Genomic DNA, 17,977 nt, shown 5'->3' with positions numbered 1-17,977 from the left:
AAGCTAAAATTCTCGCTAAACTTCTTATCGTTCACATTTATCGTTTTATTGGCTAATTTTTACGGCCACCCTAATTTGATTATAAGTAAAGGTAAAAAATCAACAAAGTATGAAAAGCCAAACTTGGGCCAATTAACTGTTAGAAGAAGTTGAACCATGGCACAGGCCCAAGTCGCTACAGCTACACCTCTGAATAATACACCAATGGCTAATACCAGTAAGTGACCTGCAGTCCAAAGCTCACGTGCCGCAAAGGCTTTCGTCAGCGTGATTTTGCCAAAAAGAAAAAACAAAAACAATTAAACCTGTTTACAGAGCTTTCGCAACTCTCATTGCCTAACTTTCATTACATATATCTGTGAATTTCAGATGGAGTTACTGTGTCAATGCTCGGGGAAAACAGCTGGAGCGAATTCTCAATAGAGGTGCCCTGGGGCACGGTGGAGGGTAAGTGACGGAAGTGGCGTGTTTACCAGACAGCTGAGTCATTTGCACGGCTTATCAATCGCACGTTTACAACAGCTTTGATTAATGCTAAGTATGTTTATTTTAAGGTAAGTGGTGGGGATCGCGCAATCGACAGCCTATACTGGCGCTACATGGCTGGCAGGATAATTGCGGCTCCTTTGACAGGCTTTGTCCGCTGCTACCAGCAGACTGTTCGGTGCTGGCCATTGATTTGCCTGGACATGGACACTCCACTCCATATCCGCAGGGCATGCAGTATTTCATCTTCTGGGATGGCATTTGCTTGATACGCCGCATAGTTCGAAAATACAACTGGAAGAATGTTACGCTGATGGGTCATTCCCTTGGCGGTGCATTGACATTCATGTATGCAGCCAGCTTTCCGGACGAAGTACACAAACTCATCAACATTGACATTGCTGGACCAACAGTTCGTAGCGTAAATCGAATGGCTCAAGGTACGGGCAAAGCATTGGACAAGTTCTTGGATTATGAAGTATTGCCAGAGAGCAAGCTGCCCTGTTATAAGTATGATGAAATGATCCAACTGGTGCTAGATGCATACGACGGCTCCGTCGACGAACCGTCTGTGCATGTGCTAATGAAACGCGGCATGCGTCCCAACAAAGATGGTTATCTCTTTGCACGTGATCTGCGCCTGAAGGTGAGCATGTTGGGCATGTTTACGTCGGAGCAAACGCTGGCCTATGCACGCCAAATACGCTGCAAGGTGCTCAACATACGCGGCATGCCTGGCATGAAATTCGAATTGACCGACTTCTACAAGGAGGTGATCGATACGCTGAAGGAGCATGCAGGACATGTCGAATACGTGGAGGTGCCTGGCACGCATCATTTGCATCTAGTAACGCCGGATCGTGTGGCGCCACACATAACAAAGTTTCTAATGAACAAATAGTTTTGTAAATTTTAAATTCAATTTATATATGTTTAGTTGTCTGCTTAATTAAGTGCGAGGCTTATTTTAGTTAAATTTGTAAGTAAATGCTGCGAGTATTAAATTGTTTACCGCTACTGGGCTAAATTAAAAGCGTTGTTATTGACAGCGCCTGTTGCTTAGCAACAGATACAACATTTTGTTTTGGCTTCATGGTTTTAATAATTTACATTTTAAGCAAAGTAAACATGGATTTGATAAAAGAAATAAATGAAAAATATCAAGCGCTGGAAGCTGAAATTGATAAAAAACTAGAAAAAGTGTAGGTAATTGTGGCCTGCTCTGGCATTGTTTATAAAACTTAATAACAAAAAAAACAGAAAGAACAAAGATTGGAACGCCAATACGAAAAGATAGCTGAGAAGTCGGCACACGCGGCAACTGTTCCAAAGCAATTGTCTTACGAGGAGGCTCTAAAGCGTAATGCAAATACGTTAAAGGTAAATTAGACATTACAAATTGTGTTAAAAGCTTGGAAATAATTTGCATATTGCAGTCGCTGGAAGTGGCCAAAGCTCGACTGCGTTCCCGTACAACTTACTCGCCTGTAGAGAAGATTCTACAGCGTGCTCTGGACAACTATAATAAAGAGCTGCGAGGTCTGCAACAGCAGAGCACTGATAAAAGCCCTAAGAGCAATGTGAGAACAGATGAGCAAGAGCATATATACGAGCTGGTTATGGAACTTAAGCAGTAATGGAAAATAATAGACTGAACCCACCATATTAATTTATTATGAGCTCGCTTAAGGCTCAAGCTGAATAAATAAGTCGACAATTGTGTATACAAGCAAAGAGAGTTGTTGGTTTATTTAATTCTTCACAAGAATCTAGCGAGCAACTGATACTGTCGCTCAGGTACAGTGTCAATGACAGTATTTAATACATTTAATCGACTAATTAATGTGGCATTTATAATAATTGAATACTCTAATTAAATTTAGAGGCGGCAGCTCCAAAGCAAAAACTTTCTCTGCCACTTCAAGCATAAACAAATACATTACGAAATTGGTCTAAATAAGTTTTTTCCCAACTTCTTGCGTGTGGTTGTTGTCTCTGCTAGATCTAGATTGATATTCAACTGTCATGGGGTCCTTTTGATGAGCAGAGAGACAGACAGACAATCAATGTTAGTAATAAATCAATTAACACAACTCGGCTCGTGCAAACATCAAAGAAGAATTATGAGTTTTTTTTTCTTGACACACTAGCAAGGTGACATGAAATGTTTGCTGATAAGACAATTCGCTCTCGCTCTCTTTATCGTTCTCTCGCTCTGCGTGCGTTGCTTATGTGTGGGAGTGTGGGTAAGGAGGGAAGGGCATGGGACAACAAGCAGTTTGAGTCTGCACTATCGCTAACGTAAACGTGTCGTGAAGAGTGCGCTTGACGTACAAGTGCTTACGTATCTATAGATCCATACATGTATATGTATGCGTGTATGTCGAACAAACAACATTTGAGTTAATGTTGTCATTTGCTCTACTAAGTTATGAAGATACTAGAGATGGGCGCGTGACATATTATTAATCACGAGAAATATTTAAAAATATGAATTCAAAAGAAAATTTTTAAAATACGCAAATTTTAAAATGTAGCAATTAAAATAAAAATGTTGTGAACAATTTGTAAATTTTATTGGTGAGCTACAAATTCTATAAAATATTTCATAAATTAGAACTTAGTAATGGGACTTGTAGGTTCAGTAGTATTTTCCTGCCTAGCAAATTATTATTCAGAGGTTGCGCGTGTAATTCTTAAAAGAAGAGTTTATCTAATTTACAAGACCGATTTATTTCAGAAATCTTACAGTGGTACTAAAATAATAATAAAGGCAAGCGCTGCATGCTTAAGAATAAGTGTGTGAAACACAAGTGTGCATTAGCAAAAAGATAACAGTTATTGTTAAGGTGATATAATAAGTCTTAAACTTTTCATTCAATTATAGAAAAATGAAATGAATGAAAGGCATTGACTCAACAAGACCAAACACTTTAAAATCGGATTCTACTGTCTTTCTTTTATAGCTAATGCCTAACTAACTGTCATCGCTAATATTTACATACTCAGCACTAACTGCTGCTGATAAAAATACATGTATGTATGTAATAAGACAATTTGTAATGGATGCATATGTACGTATGTGTGTGTGTGTGTGTGTTAGCATGTATTCTTGCACTTACTATACACTTAACGGTAACGACATTTCCATTTCATTTGCTTTGGCAGTTGGCAACGGCGAAGAGTAAGAGCATCATAGTCATCAATTTAATAGCCAATACACAAGCCAAGAAATGTCAGCAGCACACCTGTTCATACATACACATCTATGTATGTGTGTGTTTTTTGTCGTAGCGCTATCTACAAAAATATTACCCACTTTTGCCTCACATTTATGCGTTCAATATTTCATATTTATTTGCTTTCTGTTTTGACGTTTCTTCAACAAAACCTTCACCCCGCTGCACCACAAGGCCCAAGACTGCTCCTGGCCTGCCAAGCTACAGGTGTATGTGTATGCGTGTGTGTGTGTGTGTGTGTGTGTCTATGTATGTGTATGCTCTTGCAATTCATATCAGACAGCCAATGTTGGTTGCTTGCTCGTGCTACAAAACCGATCGACGTCTTCGTCGTGGGTTCCCAACGCTGACGTTTTCAAATTTTCATCGACAAAATCCCACATTTCAGTTACGTTCCGATACGCGACAAGTACATAGTGTGTTCCAAGCGATCGTGCTCAGTTATAAAAAAAAAATCTACGCGTGCTAGTTAACCGATCGTATACTATACTAGTTAAGATCTCTTTTAATTGGGCAGCGAATTACTTGAGCCAAGGGAATACAAACTGTTACCACGTATTGCAAATAAGTTTGTTCGTTTGGCTTAAGTTATTTTCATACCCCATCTAAACGCCACGTGTTGTGCCGAAAATAATGTCTTAAGATTTTTAAGTCATAGTGTAAATTTGTCAACGTCAACAAATAGCTAAAAATTGGTTTAACTTTGCTTTGTACTTTTTTATTTTTATAAATGGGTTTGCTTTTTACTTCAAGCGGTTATTGATAATGTCCTAATCTTAACCGTTAAACTGATTGGTAGCAGCCATATCTCAGACGCTACCGTTTATAAATTTAGCGTGCTCCAAGAGTTTGGGCCGGCACAGTGAGGCCATAAAATCCATTATCATTATTACGGTGTACCACTGTAAAATCTGATTTTCTGATTTTCTATTCTACTTTTGTAGACGTGTCGCAGCTTGCTTTAAACCGATTCGACATGCTATAGCTGGCAGTCCCAGTCTGGGGGGTTGCGATAACGCCGCTCTATGCCATATATTGGGGGTCAGGCCGCGACGTGGCAGTCGCAACCCACCTGCTCTATATATTCCCATATATATATATATCTATACACTTATGGTGATAACTGTAGTATGCAACGTCTACAAACATCAAACATTTTTGTCTTGAGTTATCAGCTGCTGCTGACAAGCGGAAATTAAAGTTGAAACTCAACACGATTACTTCATTAGCTATTACACTAGAGTCTGTAGTATAAAGTTGTGGGGCTGGCAAGGTCAACAGAGTTCAACAAACTTGAACTTAGTATGCGCTTTTATTGATATTAGATCATAAGCTAACAATTATTTACTAATTAATGGTAGCTGGTAAAGGCAGGTACCCTACGCATACAATTGTATCCATGTGTGTGTGTGTGTGTGTGTTTGACTGTAGTGTGTACCAAGGTGAAGTTGAAACGCAATCAGCAACTGCAGAAAGACTTGAACCAAATATGTATATAGTTTTTTGATCAGCTGCAAACGACAGTCGCTTGAAGAGGTTAGCACAGTTTCCACACCTACACGCCTTTCTCAAAAACTTGGTTTGTTTTTTCGCAACCAGTTGATGTCATTGATGAAGGCAGGCACTGCAAAAAATAAATGTGTGACGTGGAGGAAAATTAAGAAACAAACTTTAGGGATAGTAAGAATAGAATAGTCTATGAAGCATATTTATTTGCAAAGCATTATTATTTATATTTAAATTTAATATAAATACAAAATTTCTGCTTTTCAACAAACGTTTTTACATTGTAAGCTAGTCTTGAAAATTTTAAAATGGGAATTGACATAAAGTTTTGCAAATTATTCAGCTAGGAATTGAATATTGTTAATATCCTTTTTTTCTTAAGCTGCATTTTAAGAATTTGAAACAGAGTTTTGAAAATTATTTATGGCATAAAGTTTTGAAAATTATTCAGCTAGTAATTGAATATTGCTAATATATTTTTTATTCTTAAGCTGCATTTTAAGAATTTGAAACAGATTTGAATTTTTGAAAATTTTGGAAAAAAGGAATTGGTATTAAGTGCTGAAAATATTTGAAGCTAGTACTAAAATACTTCAAATTCTGTTTTTGAACTTCATTTGTTATAAGACTTATGATTTTAAGCTCGTCTTAAAAGCAGTCTTTAATTTTTTTTTTTTTTTTTAATTTTAGAAAGAAGTTTTTAATTAAAAATTATATAAGCTATTAATGAAATTTTATATTATTAAACTAAATTTTGTTAACAGACAGTCATGAGACAGTCTTTAATTTGATAAAATTTTATAAGAAAGAAACTAGCACAAATTTTTGAAAATGGAATTTTACTAATTTGATATTTTAATACTGCATTGATAACGAAAAGTCGAGCAACTTTAAATAAACTGCAGGCAAAGTAAATTATATATTCAATTTTCATAATGTAATGCTTATCTTGAAAGCGTGCAGTCAAAGTTTTGCGCTTTCAATTGAAAAACTCACCAAAAATTCTGCAGGTGTAGTCTCCAAACATGCGGGCATGCGACTGGAAAAAGTTTAGCGAATATGCCAAGAAACGTCAAAAGAAATGAACTCCCTGTCCAACAGCCTAAGAAGGCTTGAGCAACTGAATGAATGAATGAGCGACTGAGTGATGATGATGATGATGGTGATGAGAAGAGAGCAGCAGCAGCAGGAAGAGAACACTGGCGGCAGGCGTGTGCGCTGTAAATGTAAAAACTTTAGACAGGGAATCAATTGTTACCTTGTTTCTATTTGGCTCTTTCGTCGCAACAGCACGCAACAACAATGGGTTCTTGGTAACGAGCCTATAACAGCTTAGGGGGGATGGCAACAACCGTGAAAAGAACTTCAGGATGACAGTTATGGGTTACAAAGGCAAGGATTGAATCAAATAAATAAAAAGGCGCAAGGTTCGCATGCAGTCAAGGTGGAAGCGGTGGCGGTGTTGAGTGAGCATTCGGGTCCTTCGGCTGCCTGCCTGCCTGCCTGCTTTAGCAATAACCTTAGCAAGTGTCCATGTCAAGTTTGCATGCGGCGGCGGCTGCAGGCAAATGCTTCATTCCATGCGCCCGCGCGCGCTTTACATAATCATAATAAATGTAGTAGAAAGCAATGAATGGCAAATCTATTAGCATAACATCGCATAAAACAAAGCAATAGAGGAGTCGAGTCAACAGCGTCAACATTCAAGAAATCAGTTGCATTGGAAACGTTGAAGTGCTCGCAATGAATATCTGGAAGGCTAAAGTGTTAACCGAGGTGCCGTTTGGGCATGTTCTCATTGCTGGCGGCAAAGTCAAGCCGCATCCGAATAAGTAGGCAACACTTTTGAACTCAAGTGCATATCTAAGTTTTTTTTTCATTTTGCACAGAATCTCTTTGGACTTGACGGACAATGTGAATGAGCAGAATGAGAGCGAAACGGTGTTTCTCAAAATCGAGGCGAACTTTCGCGAGGGTCAAATCATACGCAGCATGTTTCAGCCCGGCGAGGGCTGGAAACAGGAAGAGATCTCCAAGAACTGGAAATGCGATGGACCCAAAAATCCACTAGTGCCTGGACAATGCTTTACCTTTCGCGTGGCCGTGCTGCAGCGCTGCTTTGAGATCTATGTGAACGATCAGCTGTATGGCAGCTTTGAGTTTATCAAATTTCCCAAGCAAATCAACTATGTGCGCGTCTATGGGGATTTCGAAAAAATAACGCAGTTCCATCATCGCATGCTGTTCCCTTTGGTCTTTCCACGCAGCCTGCTCTGCGCGGATCGCGTGGCCTTCCAAAGCGATGTGCCCAGGCGCTATGAGAGCGGCACTGTCGTGGCCATGGAGTGCATTGCCAAGGGTCCGCCCAGCACAGAGTTTAGCATTTGCTTTCAATGCAACGATACGGGACGCACGGTGCTCAAGTTTAGTGTCAACTTTGACAAGACTACGGTGTCGCGTAGCTATCAGCGTGAGGACCACAGGTAAGCTGCTGTTTTTTTTTTTTCTAACTTAATGTGTGTTAAAATCTTTTGGGTGTTTGCAGCTATGCCACTGATGACGAGGAAACTGAGGGTGAATTTCCCTTTGTGCGTGGCAAACTATTCAAAATTGCCTTTGGCATTGGGGATCGTTCGTTTTTGATTGCCGTCAATGGTCAATACTTTACCTACTATAATTTCCCCTTGCGTCCCTTCTCCATATCCACACTCAAATGCTTTACCAACGATGTGGGCGATTTTGCCGTACGCAGTCTAGAGTATCACTCCGATTCGCCGCTCCTATCGCGTGTCGAGAAGCTCTCCATCATTTAAAGCCTGTTTAGTAGTGCCTTAGCGACTCACACACACAACACACACTCACACACACAGACACTTGAGCACCCGTTAACTACGCGTAGTCAAATAAACTTTTATCACAAGTACAACAATAATAATAAAATTGTTTTTCATTCGGTTCTATTGTGTACAGTGCACGCTCGCTAATTAAAAGTTTTATTATAGCGTAATTTGAATTGTCATTTATATCAAGCTTTAAATTAGTGGACGGATTATTCGGCATAACTCAGCAAAATAAATATAGAGCTAAGATTCATATGGATTCTTCGTTCTTATAAATGGGATTCGAAATTTCCAAATAAATTTCGAATTTCGTTTAACAATTTGTTTTTATGTATTCGACTCGGAACTTCGATTCCAATCGTAAATGAATCGGCATAACTCAAAGACTTAAGCATCGACCTCTTAACAACTCTTGATTAATATAATATAATTCCATTCGTATAATTTATGTTTTTCTATTTAATTTCAAAGAATTTGCAAAAAAAATTCAAATAAAAATAGCTTTAAAACTTAGTATATCGATATAAAATTTTAATTTCTTGTAGCTTGCGACAAAAGCTAAAATTGAATTCGAAATTTCGAGCTTTGAAACTAAATTTCCAGTACTTGTATATAAAAACGAGCTGTAGCATATAATGATTAATATTTTAAAAACAATTTATTGCATTCGAGGGGTAAACGCTGCTTAGACATATCGTGTATATAAGTATATTTATACCTTTAGTTACGGGTAAGGCTTAACTTTCTTTTCTTTTTACTGAGCGTGTGTTTGGCTACCTACGATGAAAATACAACTTATAGTTAGTCTTATGGTTAGTTTTGGGGTTTCCCACACACACACGCAGTATTTACAATATCAAAGCTGGAAAGTATTTCTGCTGATTCTTTAGAAATAACGAAATTCGCCCTTTTTGCCCAAATGCTTGCTCCGCATCATATCTGTGGCATCCGGTGAGCGTTGATCTATGCTGGCATTGTCCTGCAAAGAAATAATTTATTAATATACATTCAATTGCTTAGTGGCTTGGAGACTCACCATATTGCCAGCGGCTGCTGCATGACGTGACTTGCTGCCCGCGGCGTGCGTCTGACCATAAAACTGGCCGCCAACGCCTTCTCCGTCGCCATAATTAAAAGCTGTGACAATCGTATGCGGCACATGCGCCACCTGTCCGCGCATATTACGCGCCTTCCACCACTTGCGCGTGTCGTCCAAGATCTGCAAATAAATTATCAAATATATTAAGAAGTTATGCATGTTCTTTGGTTCTAAGCATAGTGTGGAGGAAGAAAATAAAAAGGTTTCAGGGCCAAATAAATTTGATTCCAAAATGAAAAATTTAGTAAATGTTATTAATATGGACATAAATATTAAGAAAGTTGAAGGTTAAAATATTGTGTTTAAGTTTTTTAATTGAAATCCTATAATTTAAATGTAACATTTTTTAATGCTTTTTTTTTTGCCATTTTTCCAATCAAAAATATCAAAATATTTTGCTAATTCAATCTAATTTGAATATTGTTAAATAAAAATACAAGATTCAAACTAATATCTAAAATAATAATATCTAAAAATATCTATACTACATATTTTTATAGAATTTTATAGCAGAAAATTCATAACTTTTTATAGCTACCAAATTTAAATGAAAAATGTATTTATACTTAATTTATGATTTATATTTTCAAATCTATATTGACAAATCTATTATTTCAACGTTGCATAGTGATAAACAAATAATATAAAAATAATTATGAATGATAAGCATCGTAGTTATTTTTTGTATTATTATAAAAACTCATTAATATTAATTTAAATGAATTTCTGATGTAGCAAAGACATTAGATTAGATTAGAAAGTGGGCTAGAATAACAATAGTACAACAGACTGGAATAGTTTATATAATATACAAAGATATTTGCTGATCAGACTCACCTCCAAGTACTCGCCACGCATGACGCTCAGCTCCTTGTCATTGTTGGCGGTGCGCGGGTAAGTGACCAGTACAATTTTGGCTCCGGCTGATTGCAGATCCTCCAGCCAAGCCTCCAGCAGCTGCTCCTCGCTGGCATTGTGCGCAGCCCTGGCTCCCGCACCGCCCGTTGCCATGTCTGAGGCACCAGCACTAACGCCGTAGTTGCCATTGCCTGGAGCAGATCCACGCGAATCCCGGGTATGCAGATTTTGAAGACCCGCCGTAATGGCCATAGCACTAAGCGCGGGTCCATGAGGATGCGCTGGCCCGACGCCGCCACCCGCGCTGCCACGATCTATGGAGTCAAAAGAGAGCTCGCTGCGTGCATTGAAGTCAGCGCCATTGTGGGGCATGCCACGCTCCCGATCCCGATCGCGCTCCCGTTCCCGCTCCCGCTCATTGCCATGGTGAATGGTGTACTTGTCGCTCAAGGAAATGCCATTGGTGTCGTAGTCATCGTAGCCGACATTGCCAACACGTCCATTGGCATGAGCTGGACTCGGTTGCACCTCGAGGCGACGCTTGTGCACATGTGTGGGCGATGTGGCCTCCAGCTCATCAATGACTAAGTAATCGGGCGACCAGCCATCAAGGAATACCGGATGATATGAGCCCACATCCTCCTTCCACTGATCGCGTGGTATGACCCAGGCATCGCCCAGTGAACGCCACAGCTCCGTTTCCTTGCTCGTCACGCAGTTGATGAGCAAATTGATTGCCTCGCGTGTGAGCAGCGGGTTGACCACGCGCGCCGGCAGCTGCGACTCGTAGTAAGTATCGCTGCTGGCCTCCACTATCAGTGCCAGCGGCGTAAACAGAAAATGCACCAGCTCCGGCGCATTGGGGTCATGTATATGCGCCTTCAACTTGGCCAGCAAATTGAACGACAACTTGAACTTGGCGAATATGTCCACGAACTCCTTCTCGTGCGGCGGACGCGTGCGCAGCGTTAACAAGCCCTCGCCAGGATCTCGTTTCTTGGACTTGCGATTGCGACGACGCCGCTCCAGCTCACGCGAAGCAGCCGCCGCATGTTGCAGGCGCGCTATAAACTTTTCAATGTCATCGAAGCAATGATTCAAAACCGCCACATCCCGCTCGTACTTCTCGCTGGAGGTGGAACTCGTCTCATCGCGATCATTGACGCCGCCCTGCTCCGAGTCTGTTTCGCCGTTGTGCACAATGTCGACGTCGGCGGAGGCGCCACCGCTGCGTATTCTATACTGATGCTCCATGCTGCTGCGTTGCATCAGCTGATGCTGTTGCTCGCGCACATGCTCCCGCTGCTGCTGGTGATGCTGTTGCTGCTGCTGCTCGGCTCGACTGTGTGAGGATGAGGACGATGTCTTGCTCATCATGGCCAGACCCGAGCTGCTGGCGCCGCCGCCGCCGCCCACTGCATGCTGCGTAGGCGTGGCACCACGCTGTTGTGTGATCATCTTGCCGCTGCGCAGCTGCTTCAGATCCTCAACCAAATGCACGGCAGAGACGCTTTGTGACTACAGAGAGGCAATCAATTAGTTAACCCTGGATGAAGTGCTGGGGCCAACTTACCTGAAAAATATGCATTTCGGAGCGTGAGCCGCCGCCGCCTGAAACTATAAACACCAGTATATTATTATAAAGCTCCATGGCGTCATTTGAAGTAAAGGCAGTGGGCTCCTGCACCAGCGAGGCCGGAAAGCGCTCTATGATGTTCTGAAAAGTGAAACAATTAAATAAATTCTCGAGCTGCTTTGCTGTGTTACTTACGCCCGTTTCGTAATCCATTATAAGCACCCATTGGTAGTCCAGGCACAGCTGCATCTTTTGCGACCAAATGCCCGTAGTCTTCTCCAGCTGCAGCAGGCGACGCATGCCATCCGCCGGATAGACAATGCCCGACTCCTTGTTCACCGTAAATGTGGCCAGGTGTTCGAGCAAATATGTTGGCTTATCATGCAGATCAGCATCCAAACGCTCACGTTCCTCGCCAGCGCTGCGATCATCGCCAGAGTAATCGCCGCCCCCACCATGCGCTCCACCCCCTCCCCCACTGCTATTACCCGCGCTGCCGCCATTCGAGTGATGATTAACCATGCTGCAAATTTGCACTAATCCCGTTGCGTCTCAAAGCTGCTGGAAATGAGATAAGGTTAAGCTTTAGTATTATGTAGCTATTGCGCAGTGTTGCGCTGCTGACTCAGAGACCGCATTCCAAGCTGAGCGCCAAGCCTCAGACTTATACTTATACTAATACGCTCGCAATTATTTCTCGAAAACTTTTTAGCATTTATGCCGTGTTTTTGTTGTTGCTTGAAATTCCAACAAATCAAATGCTGCTGCTGTGCGCAGAGCGCCCCCTGTTGTCCAGCAGCAGCTACAGCTTGTCTATGTGGCGGCCGCCGCACACCTGTGCAAGCAGCGCAAGAGAGCGCGCAAAACAAAAGAGAGCGAGCAAAAATAGCAGCCGCTCCCACGACTTAAATAACAAGCAACAACTAAGGCGCGTGCCGACGGCAACAGCGCTATGTACAAATGCATGTACATACATATGTATGTATGTATGTATGTATGTATTTAGTATGTAGAATGTTAGAGTGTATTTGGCAAGTACATTGTATATTTCGCACGCTGCATTGCATCATCGGTAAATAATTTGACAGATTTACTGTATGTGTGTAGATAAGTATGTAAGGCTTACAATAGTTAAATCTTGACACATACACATAAACACATTTTATTTATATTTATATAAACAGGTGATAAGTATTATCATACGCAACTCACAACTGGCCGCTGTGGCTATCGCAATTAAATAAATACGCGGTATGCGTAATGTAAATAAATAAAACTTACACGCACACACACACACGCACGCGCACTCATATTACAGTTGTCATGTTTGTATGTATCCAAATGTATGAATTAAGATAAGCATTTGCCTGTCTTATTTTCATTTGTTTATCTGCATAACATTCCACAGTCAAAGCCAAATGGCAAAACAACAAACCTTTTTGTTGTTACTTCTCTCTGTATGGCTATGTGTGTGCGTGTGTGTGTGTGTGAGAGCAAGACAAAAACCAGCTTGTGAACAAGTGAGACTCTAACTTGGACGCCGCAGCTCAGTTACAAATGGGGAGACATCGACACCGACACCCCAAGCAAGCCAGCAACAGTATAGCTATCTCGCTTGCACGCATGCGCATGCGTGGCGGTCTTAGCAGGTAAAACCGACACACTTACAGCCACTACCTGTGTATGTGTTTATATGTATGTGTGGTTCAAAAAGTAACTCGGATTTTGTCCCCACTGCGTCTACTGCAACTTTAGTTTTTGACGACCGACCGCATTTTTTAAGCTTTCTTTTCCACCTGTTTTTTCTCTTTAGCTCTGTTGATATTTTTTTATGAGCATGAGACGCAGTCTTTACACTCGCATGCATACATACATATGTATATACATACATATGTAAATACATACAGCTGTATGTATGAATATGCAAAGGTATGCACACAACTATCTAAACTGGGAGCGGCATTAGGTTTCTCATATTGATTTTCAATGCTTTTGTTCAATTCATTCACTAATTCATTGCGCCGAGCGCTATTTACACACACACTTGCATGCACATACACACAAATATTTTGTATTGCATCTCTTTCTATGAACTATTATCAGCTCATTATCCTTTATTCTCTTCGCTGGAGCGTTCTTTTCTAATTAGAAACATTTTCAATTTTAGCAGCAGTCACGCACTTGTTATTTTTCTTTTTCCAATTTTCATTTCACTAGAATTTACGCTGCATTATTATTTTAATTAAGCTCTAAATGCTAACTGTAATTAGGCTTATGCTTTTTGTCTTGATTCTATTTTCACACTTGACATCTATGTACATATGTATGTTTGTGTGTACACACTATCTCCGTAAGACCAATCCCAGCTCACAACTTTTTATTTTACCTTTTCTTTTACTTGTTGTGCTTTAGGATTCTTCTACGTATTTCTACCTTTGTTCGGTAGCTTTAAACACTTTTTTCTCTCTCGCGCACTCTCTCTCTCTCTCCAAATTATTGCACTTTTTCTTAAGTTTGGCTTGTTTTGTTTGCTTATGTTTATTATCTAAGCTCGTTTCAAAGAACTTTTTAAATTAAAATAACAAAATGAATGTTTAATAGCCGCAACGTAGCCGTAACTGTTTTTAAATGCACGCGAGTGTTTTTCCGCTGTGGGCCGCGGTCGTGTTCGTCTGGCCAAAGCAAAATCAAGATACTAACTTGGCTAACGCCATTCGGTTAGTGCTAGCCACACACACGTTAGCCACAAAGTATGTTATCCCCTAATACGGCAGATATATGTAAATATTGATTGTTTTCCAATAACAGAGACCACAAATACTTCTTATTAACTGCATATGATTACAATTGCATTTAAGCCGGACTGAGTTGTTAAAGCTATTAATATTTTCTAATAAAATGCATTAGAATTTGTAAATTTTAAATACGTTTTAGCGAATTTATGTTATTTAACAGCGGTGCTCACTTTGGTTATGTTACATAACAGCTGCAGCGCTGCCAACTTGTCAAACAAATTTTCTTTTTTGTAATTTCAAATTTATTGGACACTTTGCACTTAAAACTAACTGAGCAAAAGCTGTTACATTTCAACTTTTTCTCTTTTTATTTGCCTTAACCAATTTAGCCTTTAATGCGCTCACATCAACCTTGTCGTCATCCGCCTTGCGCTTGGAAGTTGTTGGTTCCTCTGTTGGTGGCACAAAGTCCTTGTTGCGTTTTTCCGATTGCTTCTTGGCAGCTTCCACTTGCTTGGCACTGCGTTCCTGGTCCTTCTTCGCCTGCTTCTGCTCCCTGTTAAGGAAGTACTCGCCGGTGGCCAGCTGCTTGTCAATTTTACTCTCAGGCTGCGCTGGCGGGAATGGTGTGTACTCCTTTTTGGTTTTCTTATTCTTGGGCTGTTTCCGTTTGCTAATATTCTTGTTCTTAAACTTGGGCAAGAAGCGTGACCAGTCCTCATTGGCCAACTTGGGGTCCGACATCAGTTCGCGCTTAATCATCAAAGCCTTGATATTATAAATCGGATGCACATTGTTCATGGTCTCCAGCACAATATCGCGCACCTGTTGCAGTCCCTTATAAGGTCCCAACGCCGAGACTGTATTGCCTTGCACCAGCACATAGCAGTCGGTGAGCAGCTCAATGGACTTGAGTGTGGCGCCATTGGGCCCAATCAGACGCTGACGCCGCTTTACAAACTTGTCCTTTTTGTGTACTAGATTGCCAATTTTAATAATGTCGCAGCCTGTTTCGTCTTGTAGTACACGTTTCGCCTGCTCGAAGGGTACACTGCGTGCCATTAGTTTTATCATGTCGCGGGCTTTTATGATAATATACGGATCCCACGTTTTGCGTGTTGTCTTTACTACCATGCTACCCTCCATGAGATCGAGCTCTGCTTTTAAATGATGATCCACCAGACTTTGTTCAACCAGCGGCCACACTTCTTTCAGATATTTCTCTCTGTACTTGGGAAACAACGTTGCAAAGGAACTTTCTTCGGCCATCCCATTTGGATTGTCCGCTTCCTTAAACGTTGGAATTTTCATAGACCAAGCATTTTCCACCGGCTCTTTACTGTTCCTCGGTTGCCCATCATCTTCAGATTCGCTCATTTTGTTGTAAAAATTCAAAAATCAAATGTAAAGTCTTGAGCACGTTTGTTTTCAACAGCTGAGTTAGGCAAGTATTTTATAGTATTAGTGCAGATGATACTCGCTAATTTGTGCGAGCGATATGTTCGTGCTCAACTCGATAGCAAATTACGATAGCGATGAACAATTGACGCACCTCTCGCTCGCACTTGCAAACTGTTGTTGTTGTTTACTGCACTGCTCGCACGAAGGTTGAACATACATCGATGCGAAGAGTTGTTTTTAAAAATCGTTATTTATGTGTGGAACAGGTGTAAAATTGACAATTTTCGTGGCATATAGTTTGTAATTGGTGATGCTAACGTAGTCGCTCTTTAGCAAATATGTTATTGCGCGCTGTCAGTTTCGTCGTCGGTCGGTTAGAAATTTGTGCCATTGCGTGTGCGTGTGAGTGTGTGTGTATGTGTGTGCGCGTTTAGTTTACGTTTTTTGTTTTTGGGGTCTTCTGTATCGGCATCCCAGGCAAACGCATTAACGCAATCAAGCAATTTAAGTTAATTAAAAACGTTAGCTAAATTACGTGTGGTCAACGCCAACGCAATTGCAATGAGTAATTATCATTCGCATACAACGCTGTCGCATATACAGCAACAACAACAACAAATACAACAGCAACTGCAACAACAACAGCAGCTCCAGCTACAGAATCATCTACAGCAGCAGCAGCATCATCTGCCGCCACATTTACAGTTGACAGTGACGCCGCCCCAGCAGCAGCGTCAGAATCACAATACGCCCACAACCACCCAAAATCAGTTGACGTTGAATACAGCGTCGACGTCCGCTGCTGCTGCCGCCGCCGCTGCGTCCATATTAGTAGCCCAGCCCCCGCAGCCGCTGATAAGCAATTCGCTTGCAATTCGACAAGAAATCCAGCGCTTCGAGAGCGTTCATCCATCGATCTATGCTATATACGATTTAATAGATCTGCTGCCGCTGCCGGACGCACAGATTATTGCTCAACAGATACGCGATCATGTTGTTTGCATTGAAGGTGAGTGAAATAAAGGGAATGGGCTACAAGCATATTTGCGTATTGTTATTGTTTATTATGCATTGTGGTTGGCTTTTGTTTTCTGTCAATGTGTGTGTGCCTTATGCTAATCTATGACCGAAAATCTAACCCCTTGCCAGGCCATTGAAAGTGTCGTCCATTGTTGTTGTCTGTACTACACTCCTGTCCCTTAAAAAAAAGAAAGAGCTTCGTTTTTGTTTAAAACAAGCTTTTTCCTGTAGCTGTGTCTGTTTGCTTGTATATGTGTGTGTGTGTGTGTGTGCAGCATGAAATTTGATGCTGCCGCTTCTTCCTCTTAGTAATGGTTGAGGCAAACGCAAAACTAAAAACCGAATCCGTTCACGAAAAAAAAGAAAAGAAAAACCGGTTCTAAATGGTTTATTAGAAAATCTGTCGACAACAACAACAACAACACTACCAAAATGTAAACAAAATTGTTAGTCGGCATTTCGTTGCAGTTGTTGTTGTTGTTGTTGCTCGCGTTGTTCAACATGAAATTTGTGCGCGCTGATCGGCAAACCAGATAGGAGAAAAAGTTAAGAAAAGATACAAGTAGCAACAACAACAACAATGGAAAAATAAAAATATACGTGCAAAACATATGACAGCTTTAAGTATTAAATAAAAACCGTTTTGCACGCGACTTTCTTATTGGCATTGAAACTGGCAAACGATATTATCAAATTATTAATCAATCACTCACTTTATGTGGTACACGTAACGGTAGATAAAGCAGCAAAATATAAAGAATAAAAGGTGCTGGAATAAATTGCTCTTAAATTGGTCATCAAATATGGCAAGAATCAATTTTGCTTATGATTTTGGGTTTGCCTAAACTAGTTCGACATCAAAGTCTGTATGCCTTTCAATATTTAATGGACGTCACAAAAATAGAATTTACCATAAGTTAGGTTCTTCAACCTTCCCCAGTTTGTTGTGTTCACAACAAAAGAAATCGATAGACCATCGATACGGCATCAGCATATGAATAGATTCATTATTACACATGTGCCTCTCTACGTTTTTACCTATGAATATAGTAATAAACTTTATTGTTTGTCTATTTGTTTACAACCATAAAGATATTATAAAAAATTTAGTTGCATGGGCGGTAGCTTGAAATAAAATTGTTCATGCTTATCTCGCTTACGGAGCTAACCCCCAGTCATTTGAGTTTTAGACCCCCAAGGGTTGTTTTATTTTTATA

The 17,977-nt window shown here is 40.6% G+C and overlaps 6 protein-coding genes across 7 annotated transcripts in view; 4 read left to right on the top strand and 2 right to left on the bottom strand.

Moving 5' to 3' along the window:
* The first annotated feature begins 47 nt into the window (after positions 1 to 47).
* LOC108598889 (probable serine hydrolase) lies at positions 48 to 1,563 on the top strand. The gene is made up of 3 exons (XM_017985652.2): positions 48 to 217; positions 370 to 447; positions 555 to 1,563. The coding sequence occupies exons 1-3, from the start codon at positions 157 to 159 to the stop codon at positions 1,385 to 1,387; spliced, it is 972 nt and encodes a 323-aa protein (XP_017841141.1). The 5' UTR covers positions 48 to 156; the 3' UTR covers positions 1,388 to 1,563.
* Positions 1,564 to 1,572: 9 nt separating this feature from the next.
* LOC108598898 (CG13949) lies at positions 1,573 to 2,212 on the top strand. The gene is given in 2 exon segments (XM_033294909.1): positions 1,573 to 1,866; positions 1,923 to 2,212. Coding segments are annotated over 2 exon segments (489 nt in total). The 5' UTR covers positions 1,573 to 1,578; the 3' UTR covers positions 2,124 to 2,212.
* Positions 2,213 to 6,892: 4,680 nt separating this feature from the next.
* LOC108603400 lies at positions 6,893 to 8,153 on the top strand. The gene is made up of 3 exons (XM_017992188.2): positions 6,893 to 7,063; positions 7,121 to 7,714; positions 7,777 to 8,153. The coding sequence occupies exons 1-3, from the start codon at positions 6,975 to 6,977 to the stop codon at positions 8,042 to 8,044; spliced, it is 951 nt and encodes a 316-aa protein (XP_017847677.2). The 5' UTR covers positions 6,893 to 6,974; the 3' UTR covers positions 8,045 to 8,153.
* Positions 8,154 to 8,718: 565 nt separating this feature from the next.
* On the bottom strand, positions 8,719 to 14,254 carry LOC108594393 (epidermal growth factor receptor kinase substrate 8). Of its 2 annotated transcripts, none has more exons than XM_017979557.2 (6): positions 13,991 to 14,254; positions 11,800 to 12,165; positions 11,602 to 11,745; positions 10,008 to 11,546; positions 9,108 to 9,290; positions 8,719 to 9,050 (listed from the first exon to the last, which is right to left on the bottom strand). In XM_017979557.2, exons 2-6 carry the CDS (start codon positions 12,124 to 12,126, stop codon positions 8,958 to 8,960), a joined length of 2,286 nt encoding a protein of 761 aa, XP_017835046.1. In that variant the 5' UTR covers positions 12,127 to 12,165; positions 13,991 to 14,254; the 3' UTR covers positions 8,719 to 8,957. The 2 variants fall into 2 exon arrangements, with proteins under 2 accessions (XP_017835046.1, XP_017835045.1); XM_017979556.2 differs by having other exon boundaries at positions 11,800 to 12,162.
* A 369-nt stretch (positions 14,255 to 14,623) lies between these two features.
* Positions 14,624 to 15,775, bottom strand: LOC108602328 (KRR1 small subunit processome component homolog). The gene has a single exon (XM_017990419.2). The coding sequence runs from the start codon at positions 15,714 to 15,716 to the stop codon at positions 14,691 to 14,693; it is 1,026 nt and encodes a 341-aa protein (XP_017845908.2). The 5' UTR covers positions 15,717 to 15,775; the 3' UTR covers positions 14,624 to 14,690.
* Positions 15,776 to 15,986: 211 nt separating this feature from the next.
* LOC108608501 (centaurin-gamma-1A) overlaps positions 15,987 to 17,977 on the top strand; it is a 60,463-nt gene continuing 58,472 nt past the window's right edge. Inside the window, exon 1 of the mRNA XM_033294888.1 lies at positions 15,987 to 16,749. Coding sequence (XP_033150779.1) covers positions 16,302 to 16,749 — 448 coding nt within the window. The 5' untranslated portion in view covers positions 15,987 to 16,301. The remainder of the gene's footprint in view (positions 16,750 to 17,977) is intronic.

The sequence above is a fragment of the Drosophila busckii genome, chromosome 2L (assembly GCF_011750605.1).
Source record: "Drosophila busckii strain San Diego stock center, stock number 13000-0081.31 chromosome 2L, ASM1175060v1, whole genome shotgun sequence".
NCBI classification, from domain to species: domain Eukaryota; kingdom Metazoa; phylum Arthropoda; class Insecta; order Diptera; family Drosophilidae; genus Drosophila; species Drosophila busckii.
This window is presented reverse-complemented; position numbering and strand designations above follow the sequence as displayed.

Bases quoted from the DNA above. Each gene is read 5' to 3' on its own strand.
- LOC108598889 (XM_017985652.2), top strand. From the start codon at position 157: ATGGCACAGGCCCAAGTCGCTACAGCTACACCTCTGAATAATACACCA. The intron at 218-369 runs GTAAGTGACCTG...TGTGAATTTCAG, and splicing joins TACACCAATGGCTAATACCA to ATGGAGTTACTGTGTCAATG. The intron at 448-554 runs GTAAGTGACGGA...GTTTATTTTAAG, and splicing joins GCCCTGGGGCACGGTGGAGG to GTAAGTGGTGGGGATCGCGC.
- LOC108603400 (XM_017992188.2), top strand. From the start codon at position 6,975: ATGAATATCTGGAAGGCTAAAGTGTTAACCGAGGTGCCGTTTGGGCAT. The intron at 7,064-7,120 runs GTAGGCAACACT...CATTTTGCACAG, and splicing joins GTCAAGCCGCATCCGAATAA to AATCTCTTTGGACTTGACGG. The intron at 7,715-7,776 runs GTAAGCTGCTGT...GGGTGTTTGCAG, and splicing joins TATCAGCGTGAGGACCACAG to CTATGCCACTGATGACGAGG.
- LOC108594393 (XM_017979557.2), bottom strand. From the start codon at position 12,126: ATGGTTAATCATCACTCGAATGGCGGCAGCGCGGGTAATAGCAGTGGG. The intron at 11,547-11,601 runs GTAAGTTGGCCC...GCCTCTCTGTAG, and splicing joins CCGAAATGCATATTTTTCAG to TCACAAAGCGTCTCTGCCGT. The intron at 9,051-9,107 runs GTGAGTCTCCAA...ATTTCTTTGCAG, and splicing joins CAGCAGCCGCTGGCAATATG to GACAATGCCAGCATAGATCA.
- LOC108602328 (XM_017990419.2), bottom strand. From the start codon at position 15,716: ATGAGCGAATCTGAAGATGATGGGCAACCGAGGAACAGTAAAGAGCCG.